Consider the following 10,588-nt stretch of genomic DNA (forward strand, 5'->3'; position numbering starts at 1 on the left):
ATCTGGATGTTCTCCAAGTCCAGGAGTCTCAGCTTCATTTCCATGCTCAGCAACGTGTCCAGGTCACTTTTAGTCAGCTCACTGGACATGTCCTTCCCCAAGAGAGCATTAAGCCCATCAATCCAGATACAGTACTGTGGAAAAAAAAAAAAAAAAGGGTATTTCACAACTCCAGACATAAATGATACTTTATGTGGAATCTTTCCATGTATGCAACAATTAGAGATACTCCTATACAGCTCCAAAACAGGAAATATGGGAGGGAGTTAACCTATGGGGAAAAAAAAACACACCCCAACCCTAAAACAGTTCCCACCGAGATTTCCAATGGAAGTTAGAAGCCTAGAGGTAAGCATGACCCCATGGCCCTAGGAGAGGGCCAAGAGTTTCTGTTGTGGCGTAACAACAGAAAATGCAAAGCTATTTTAGGGATCCATGTCTTAGAGAATAGAGAAAAGGGAACAACTGACTGAAGAGAAAGAAAGAAAGTAGCAGTCCAGATGAAGAGAAATTAGAATTATTTTTTTTTTTTAAAGAGAAAGATAACTGGGGGGGTGAGGAAGATTCACACTAACCATCAGCAACATTTTCTAAGAATGAACCTGGTGGGAGACATCCTGCTCAAGCCTTTAATGAGAAGCAACTAATCCTCCTTAATCTCTGAAGTTAATTGTTTTATATTCTACTGCTTAACCGCTATGTTTCTTACCTCATATTTGTTAGGTGCAATGAAGTTCAAGGTCTCATCAGGATCGTATAATATCGAGAAGGCCAATTCTAACACTTCCTGAATGGAAAAGAATCTTTCACTCATCAACTGAACAAAACATCACAGCACCTTCTGCCCGCTAACCCTACAAGAGAAGCTGCCTTGCTGCAGCTCAGTGCACTTTCCCATATCAGTATTTTGAGCAACTCCAAATCACCTATAGCACAACCGCACTATGCTCACAGCACCTAGCAATCACAAATGAGTACTAGGAAAAGGCCCAGGTATGAGATGAGTTCTGTAAACAATACACCTGCAGTGTGGAAGACCATTTGCTCCTGTTGCTTGCTTTCAGAGTCTTCAACTCTACAGCACTGGATATTAATTACAGGCAAAAAGGGAACACTTACTTTGTTCTGTTTCAGAGCACTTTTCTCCTTCATGTGTGGACAATCCTTCCCTGTGACAATGGCTTTGATGTCTGCAACTGGAACTAGCGGTGAAAAAGTAAAACTCACCAACAAGAAATCCTAACCAGGAAAAGACAGAACTTTGTTTTTTCTTTGCAACTGAGCATTGTTCCTGGTTTTGTAGTTCATTAGTGCAGTTTTCCAAAAACACGTTACCAGTAACACATCCCTACAATTAGCTGTTACAAGAAATACCAAGCAATTCCAAGACTCAAAGGATTTGGGCAAGGACCAAAAGTTGATCTTGTCTCAGTCAGGGCTTCAGCCACAGCTCTTTTTCTCTCCTCTCTAGGATGGTACTCAAAACAGCCTCTGGATGGCAGAGCACAGAACATTGCACAGTGTGTTCAGAGCAGTAATTGGGACTTACTTTTTTCCTGTAGAGATTCAAAGGTGACTTCCCCCTGGGCATTATCTTCCAGATCTCCATAGTGTAGCACCTTGTGATTCAGAGCCAGGCGACAATACCAAAATCTTTCTGGAACACACATCAAGTACAGTAAGCTGAGCAAGATCATTCACATAAGGTCTTAACAGCCACTACGGTTGGAGTTGATGATCTTTGAGGTCTCTTCCAACCATAATGATTCTACGATTCTACATTACAGTCTCCCCACCCAATCCCTCTACTCCTCCCATTGCTCAGCACTGCTTCCTGCTCATGAGGGGATGGCTGTATTCTTAGAAATGCACATTTGTTCCATCCCAAACAGCTGGCTGGTACAGACAGCCGAGGTAATCACCTTTCCTTTCTGGCAACATGCCTGCTGACAGATTAATCCATTAGATCTTATTTGCTTGCAGTTCTTCACATGAAAAAAATGCAGTAGATGCTGTCACCTTACCTTGTCTTCTGCGATTTCCAATTTTTCGAAAGCTACTTCCCTCACAAAGCCTGTTCAGGCGCTGTTGTTTTATCAGCTCCAAGATCTCAGGTTGGATTTTCTCTCTTAGCTCCCTGGCAATCAAATATGGAAGAGTAAGCAGAAAATGGAGATAACGGCAAGCACAGAAGGCAACTGTTTTTGTTAGGCACTTACACAATAGGTGGTGACTGGAAGTCATCTTGGCTCATTCTCTCAGACTGGCGCAGTCGCAGAATCTCAGAATAGCTCAGGCTGCGCAGTTTGCTCTTGAACTGGTCCAAGGAGTTTGGTTTAGAGGGGAGAGCCCGTGTGATCTGTTCCCTGACAACCTGCATAACCTAGAGGTTGGGAAGTGAGAAAAGCAAGTCGTATTGCTGCTTAATGGCAGCAGAGAACCAGGGCATAGCTCAGTGACAGCAAAGAACTGGTATGGAATAACCAGGGCCAAGAGTGTCAATGTACTAGTGACTTTGAAGATCCAGAAGAACAAAGAATGACCTCAGGTCATACCAAATAGAAGTTGGACCATCCTCCCTTACAGCCCACATCAATGCCCTGTCATATCTTCTGCGCTTTACTCTTTAACCAAGTGTACAGGTTAAGTAAACACGTGCTGTTCTGCAAAAGATTCTACAAAAATACCTCTTCTCCACTCTGACCTTATTAAAATCTTCTGCTGTTGCCCTCATTTCTTTCCAGGTCTTATTCAACAGCTGGATGCAGATGGCAAATAACTCCTCAAATGCACGATCATGGGTGAAAAACATGGGGTGATAGTCATTCCGGCCTTCATTGGCTTCGGGAACAAACAGAAACCACAACCATGTGAGTATATTGCACAAAAGCTACTAACAGTAACTAAAATCCACTACAGTGACAGAAACCTGATGGTGTACAATAGCAGTAACTCAAAGCGATTAAGACAGTTCAATGCTTCGTCTCCCCATAGACAGTCTATATTGGGAACGGCAACTATCCCCATGCTTCACCATGCAAGCCTCTGTGACTCATGTGCCCTTTTCATACTAGTCCCCCCAAATGACTGCTTTCAGTGGCTTCCCACTCTCCTCTGGTACAATTTCTTATAGTGGTTAATTGTCTCAGAATGCAGTTTTGAGACTGTGAGAGCTACTAAACTTTTCTCAAGTTCATTATAGTTTCTACAATGTTTGTTGGTTTTTTTTTTATACAGCACCCTGCTGAAGCTTCAGTAAGTTGAAGCCTTCTGCTTGTGTCAGTTTTTCAGGAGAACCAGAGTACACACACCAAAATTTCTTACTTTACTTCAATACTGGTATTATCACTGGGACACAGACACTGCAACTCCAAGCTCCCCCTGTCCTTACGGGACAGAAGTGAGATCAAGGTACAAATGCTTGTGAATATTGGTCAGCGTGTAAGCTACTTCCAGAAGCATCAGCACAGCACTTGGAAAGCTGAGGTAATAAATGGTACATACGGAGTTCCCCAACTTGCAAGATCTCACAAAGCATCCTGGTAAGCTCAATGGCACTGCGCCCAAAGGGACACTCATGCTTATCTTCTCGACTGCTGTTCTCCAGAACAATCTACAAGAAGAGGATGCAACACACACTAAGAAGAGCTGCTGAGGTGTTGGTATCTGCATAAAACAGCAGCTTCACTTACCCTGATATAGGTGTCCTGATGAAATTTGGCCAAGTAGAGCATGTTGTCCAATGCCAGCATCCCTGGAGGAGTCTGAGTAAAATCCATGGCTGGATTGATGTGATTCTGTGAAAAGAGCACGTAGAAAGAACCCAAACAAATTGGCTCAAAGAAACTGTGTTAGCACCTTTTCTGAATGAATTTTACAACTGCCTGTCCATCAAGCACTCCCTCACACCTATCCAAGAGGTCACTTTCGGCCTCTACTGACAACACTATCCGAACTTTCTAGAAGAGAGGCCAATTCCAAGTTCTTCCTAGAATAGGTACATACAGTAAGTAAATATCTCCAGAGAATGTGCCTAATGAGCCCTGGCATTTAACCAATCAGCAAGTTCATAATTACCTTCCCTGGGAGTCTGAGTGTAGCTGAATTTCTAAAACTCAGATACAGAAGTATGGTAAAGCAAACAGCTATTTCTGTTCCTTATTTCCCCACAACTCTGATGGAGATCACTTAGATTGCCTTTACGTGCTTTACAGTCAGCACTCTCTCTAGATGCGTACAGTGAATCCCAGCATCTTGTAGTCCTTGGTGTACATGGCTTTGCGTTTTTCTGTTCCACTGCCAGGGACGGCGTTGCTGTCAGACTCTGCATCAAATGCAATTCTTCTCAACTCAAATATGATGTCTCTCTGTGCCTGAAGGACAGAAGGCAGGGAAATGGTAATGTGATCAATCACTAGGGCAGTATTTTCACACAATGCACAGTCCCACCACTCTCTCCAGAGCTCACACAGCGAATACAGAGAGATGCCAAAGGTCATTAACACCATGTAAGAAGAGGCAATCCATTTCAAAATGGCAAGTTTCAGTATATTATGTAATGCAAACTATTTGTTTGGATTTTCCTTTACTTGCCCCAAGCTTAGTTAAATGCAATTTCTAGGCATTCAGATAATGCTAAGGCATTATAATGATAATGCATCTAAGAACTGAATAACAGACACCTTAAAAATGCCCAGCTTCCTTCTATACTACAAGGAAATGGACAAAACAATATGCCCTCCGTAGAGGTGCAGTAATCATTTTGACAGCTGGCATCACAGTGGTCAAGAAAGGAATACATGGCTTCCAGTGACCACTTATATCTCCAAAAGTCCCACAGCATACAGCAGGATAGTCATGAGCATACTGTAATCTCAAGGACTACAATGTGAGGGGTGGTTTTGAAACTTTATGCACCATGCACCACAAATTCTATGGAGCTAAGGAGCTCAGGAATAAGGCCCCTTGTACATCCTATTCTATCAGATCTTACTCAGCTCTAATAGTGACCTGATCATTGGGATCCATCTTGGTCATCATTCTCTCTTCCAGGAGATTAAAGGTCAGGACCTGTAGTACGTACAGCTGATGTGCCATTTCTGTTTTAATTGGGCGGTTCCCTCTGATCACATGCTGCAAAATAAAGGATAAGGTAGAAAATAAGAGAATACAAATAAAAACTCAGGTATTGGCTGTAGGCATATGCCAGGCTGCATGTACATCTCTGTATATGAAGATTCAGCTGTTTAACCTCCATATTCCATCAGAAGCATAATGATAACGCTCTGTAACAGCAGAAAGAAGCACCCTGATAACTTACCTTTGAACAAGTGACTCCAATTTCACCTTTGAAAGAGTCACTTTTCTGGAAGTGCCCTGAGGGCAGCAGAATTTGCACTCTGCACAAGTGAAACCTCTATTGAGAAAACATTAGAAAGCATTCTGTCATTCCGGGCATACTTACATTCAGGATTATAGACCTCAGGTGCTTCTGGGCAAATGCATTAGCCATTTCCTGTTGTGGAATTTAGAGATGAAATAACATGAGTGAAATATAAACAAAAAGCCCACATTGTGCAGAAAGGAGAGAAAGAAGGAAGCCTATGAACTGGAGATAGCACTGGCACACAACAAAGTGCTTTTACTACAGACTGTCAATTTAGCATGGCATCTCACCACAAAGCAAGCATCAGGTTGGGATGCAAGGGTCATCTTTACCATGGCACAACTCATTTATGGCTCCCCTACAAAACATCATTAATGTGGAGAAAGGCACTAGCGTAGTCAAAGAACAGAAGAAAATCTAGATTAACATTGGACATCTAATGATACTTTAATATCAGGAGATATCGCAGCGGGGAGCATACTGTGGGTTGCCCAGAAAAATCTGTTGTCTACAAGAGGTTCCTTCAATTAGCATTTCACAACTTTCTATACCTAGGTATACATCCAAGATAACAAGGGCTAGAGAATGTAGTTTTCAGGTCTCCTCCCTCTCAAAAACTCTCCCTCTGAAATTTACATTTCCTTTGTCTCAGTTCCTGAAGAGATGTTTAGAAGTCAGTTAAGGACAATTTGCAGAAGCACTTCAGTTTACAAAAATAAAGGGTAAATAATTTTCATGCTTAAAGGAAAGCTTCCAGTTTCCCTCTTTACTGCATGGCTTCCTTCCCCAGATGAGGAGGCTTTCCCAACCATCAAGTCATGATGACAGGCACAGCAGATGCAAATATCTGCTGCAAGCCTTCAGTTCCAGGACCAATTACACATGCACTTGCAAAAATCTAACCTGTGCTTTCCTTGTGAATTGTGAAGATGCACTTTTTAAAAATACCAGCGATCTCATTACACCTGCGAGGAGAGTGGCACAAGTGCTACTGTCAAGATGGAATATTATCAGAAGCTTGCTGTTATAAGCAAAATCTTTGGGTAAGAAAAATCTGTGGGGCAATACATGATTTGGAAGAAGTCCAAACAAACTGCTAGTTTGAGGTCTCTTCACATTCCTATGCAGTGCAAATTGAGAACTGGAAGCAGATGTGCAGTCTTAGACAATTGCACTCAATCAGTTGTACATTCTGAGCAATCCAAGACCGTTCCAACTGCGCAGATCAACCCTGCTCTTGATAGGTGTTATAAGGAGTCTGGTAAAATGTGTATATTAACCTAACTCCAAGTTCCTATTGTAATTTTTGCTCCAGACAGAAACCTAAACCAAGAAAGTTATCTGCTGGCTGATAGCCAAGCCATAATGGCTACAAGTTCAGCAGCACTCATGTTACAACCAAAATGAGTCAGCGCTTGAGTGGAAGATATCTAAGAAGCATCTAGATTAAGTAGGAAGTGGTTTCAGAGATAACACACTGCCCTCTGAGTCATTATTTTTTACTCTGATTTGTGAGATGTAGTACTGAGAATAGAACAAGGCCTGCTGTTAGGATTTGTTCATGAATGCAACACAAAGAATCCTTACTCTGAAGGAATTAGTTTGTACGTGGGATGAAGTAACAGGTGCCTGAAGCAGAGAAACAGTGGGAAGGACAAAGACAATTAAACAATTCTAAATAGCACAGTAAGAAGCATGAGCACACACATAGCCCAACCACTGCTAAGGGATCTATGTCCTGCTGAGAGTCCAGTAATGCCCACTTTGCTGCTTGATGGGGTCACAGAATCATTGATGTTGGAAGAGACGTCTTGAGATCATCTAGTCCAACTCCCCTGGTTCAAGCAACATCAGAGAGAGCAGGTTGTGCAGGACCATGTCCAGTCAGGTTTTTAATATCTCCACTGACAGAGACTCCACAATCTCTCTGGGTAACCTGTTCCAGTGTTTGACCACCCTCATATTAATTTTCGTGTGTGTGTGTTCAGGTGGAATTTCCTGGGTTTTAAGCTGTGCCCATTGCCTCTTGTCCTGTCAACAGGCACTATTGAGAAGAATAGGGCTCCCTCTTCTTTATTCCCTTCTATCAGATATTTATACACATTGATAAGAACCCTCCCGAGCCTTCTCTTCTTGAGATTGAGTGATCCCAAATCTCTCAGCCTCTATTCATATGAAAGATATTCCAGTCCCTTAATCATCTTCATGGCCCTTTGTGGTCATGTGAATTGTGTTCAAGGCGGGGGGTGAGGGTGGGGGGGAGGTGGGCAAGGAAAGAAAGGGGCAAGGAAAGGGAAAGGGAAAAGAGAAAGAGCCCTTGGAATTTTGTTTGCTATGAAGTTTAGTATCTTGGCCAAATTACCAACAGAGGAGTACATTCTTCCTTATCTTCATGTGTTAAGTATACTCATTAATTTTAGAAATTATGTAACATTGATTGAGACCACAGTTTCCCCTCTGAAGGCACTGCATCCTAGGCAAAAGTGGAGCATTCGCTGTGCCACCCAGAAAATCTAAAAAATGTACCAGAATCTCAAGATACAGCAGGTTCCAAATCAACCTATTAACAAGAGTGATGATTCCCCTGGAGATAGCAAAAGCATTCTTATAGTACATTCCTATAAGGGAGAAGTCAGATTAGGCAGAATGCATGCTCTAGCCCCCAATCAGCACTAAGTTTTGTGACTGCTCTTCACAAAGAGCTCTACCTTTAGAAGGACACAGCTGGGTATGAAACTCATTAATGCAAGCAAGATTTGAGGTATAAACTCAGGCTGTAGTAAGTTTAAGGAGACCCAGACTGCTAAAGAACTGGTTCCAGTTTTACAACTGGTTCACCTGGTCAGTCTTGTAGTATCAGTTTCCTTTTACAATTATCTTTTTTATCTTGTGTGCACGGTAAATCATTCAAGATTTCTCCTGCTACTGATTGTTCTCCCCTTCACAATCTGAGTACATCCCCAGGAGTCCTCCCCGCGCTTCTCCCTAGGCTCATCCACTATCTGAAGCCTGTATACATCATCTCTGAGATACAAGGAGGCATAACTGGAGAAAAGCTAACATGCCTACAATTCCGCATGACCAGCCCCCAGGCTTGAGTTACTTACAGTGATGGGCAGGTCTAGTGGGTTAAGCAGCTTGTCCTGCTGGCAGAAAGCAAAAAAAAGGCACAAAGAGAAGCAGACAAGATTTAGCTTGGAGTCCAGAAATAAGGAACAAATGGGGCACTAGAGAAGAAAGGCTTAACACAGCAAAGCTACACAATACAGACATATGCACATCTTGCACATAGCTGAGATCTTGGGGGTTTCCTCAGAGCAGGACAGGTGTTTCATTTCTCACATATGCCAGTGGGAATGTGGCTTATGTGACTTAAGACAAGTCCCTTTTTTGGGGAAGGGGGAGGTGGGGTGTTTGTTTAGTAAGTACATACAACCCCAAGGACTCTACCCAGCCTACCTCTGCCATACAGAATTAACTTTCTTAAAAAAAAATGAATTCCCATGCTGTATAGAGAATTAGTTTCTGTCTCTCAAGGCCTTCCAGATTCCTTTCTGAGCGTCTCCTAAACATAGATGTGCTGTTCCAGAACACATTATTAATGGGATGGTACTTTTTCTCCTATGTTGCCACACTGAAACAGCTACATAAGTTCTTGGCAAGGTCTGAGGTCTGCCTTGCCCAGACAATACAATTTTTGAGGCATAAAGTAAACAGCCAGCCAGCTACCATTATTCAAGCTTACAGTCAAAAAGCAAGAACAAACCTGTCTCTTGTCTTCAGGTGCCTTCAGGAAGAGAGCATTGATCAGGGCAATGGCATATGTCTGAATCTCTTGGTTTGAGCTGCAGGAACAAAAATGGGAAGATCAAAAGAGGACAGTATAGAACATTACCACTTGCTGTTTTGCCTGCACCATAAGAATATTTACTACAGCTATCTTGCATTTCAACGGACAAGCAGGATTCAGGTAATCTACTTTTATGCCATCCAACACTTCGTAAGGCCTGCAAAAAGCTAACAGAAATTGCTGACTGATAGCTCCATTATTCAGAAGATAGTGCAGACTGCAGCCCAGCACAGCTCAGAGTTCAGCACCACCACAGTTTGTTTCCAATGTTGAAACTACCTCTGTAAAGCCTGGTTACATTGCAGTCTGTTATATGGATATGGCTAGAAACTTAATGGAACAAGTAATTTTTCTCCCCCATGTCAATGGAAGCCACCAAATGCAAATGGAACTATGGGGGAAGCATGCCTCTCTTCATGGTATTGCCTTCCAACCTCAATAGTTTTTCCCAACCATGTCTTTTTCTTACTTTCACTGAAGAGCTTGTTTAGGTAAAAGGTGCTTAGTCCCTTCCTAGATCACACATAGTGTGTGGTTTCACTGGTGATGTTCTGAATAAGCTTCCAAATGTCGATCACACCCTTTTCCACCCCAGTCTTGATGCTCTATCAAATCCCGTATTGTTTCTTGCTATACTATTACTTTTTGTGGTGGGCTGACCTTGGCTGGATGCCAAGTGCCCATCAAGCCACTCTATCACTACTCTCCTCAGCAGGACAATGCAGGGGAGAAAATAAGATGGGAAAAAAACCCTCATGGGACAAGATAAAGGCAGTTTAATAAAGAACAAGCAAAGGCCATGCACGGAAGCAAAGGAAAACAAAAGATTATTCTCTACTTCCCATCAGCAGGTGATGTCCAGCCACTTGCTGGGAAGTAGGGCTTCAGTACGTCTAGCAGTTGCTCCAGAAGGCAAACATCATAATAACGAATGTCCCCTCTCCTCCTCTCTTCTCTTAGCTTTTATTGCTGAGCAGACATTATATGGTATGCCATGTCCCTGTGGTCAGTTTGAGTCAGCTGTCCTGGCTGTGTCCCTTCCTAAGATCTTGCCCAACCACAGGCTACTGGTGAGGGGGGGAATGTCGGAGAGATGGCCTTAATGCTATGCTGAGCCCTGCTCAGCAGTAGTAAACCCACTGGTGTGTTATCAACACCTTTCTAGCTACCAATACAAAGCACAGCACTATGAGGGTTGCTTTGGGGAAAATTAACTCTATCTCAGCCAGACCCAATACACTCTTGGGAGGCTTCTGCAGAACTTCAAGCTCTCCTGATTAACAGAAGACCACTGCATCACCTAAATGAATTTGTGTGTGTGTATTTTTTTAAAAAATATTTTTAAATATATA

At 42.6% G+C, this 10,588-nt stretch overlaps 1 protein-coding gene across 1 annotated transcript; it reads right to left on the reverse strand.

Moving 5' to 3' along the window:
- Nucleotides 1-5: 5 nt before the first annotated feature.
- ELMO2 (engulfment and cell motility 2) lies at nucleotides 6-9,231 on the reverse strand (the record flags this gene model as incomplete). Its single annotated transcript, XM_009694797.1, has 13 exons — nucleotides 6-134; nucleotides 710-787; nucleotides 1,120-1,202; nucleotides 1,550-1,657; nucleotides 2,025-2,137; nucleotides 2,220-2,383; nucleotides 2,705-2,841; nucleotides 3,505-3,613; nucleotides 3,693-3,797; nucleotides 4,239-4,373; nucleotides 5,011-5,133; nucleotides 5,465-5,515; nucleotides 9,153-9,231. Coding segments are annotated over 13 exons (1,414 nt in total), but the record flags the coding sequence as incomplete, so codon positions are not given.
- Nucleotides 9,232-10,588: the final 1,357 nt, after the last annotated feature.

The sequence above is a fragment of the Cariama cristata genome, unplaced genomic scaffold (assembly GCF_000690535.1).
Source record: "Cariama cristata isolate BGI_N322 unplaced genomic scaffold, ASM69053v1 scaffold28512, whole genome shotgun sequence".
Taxonomy (NCBI): Eukaryota; Metazoa; Chordata; class Aves; order Cariamiformes; family Cariamidae; genus Cariama; species Cariama cristata.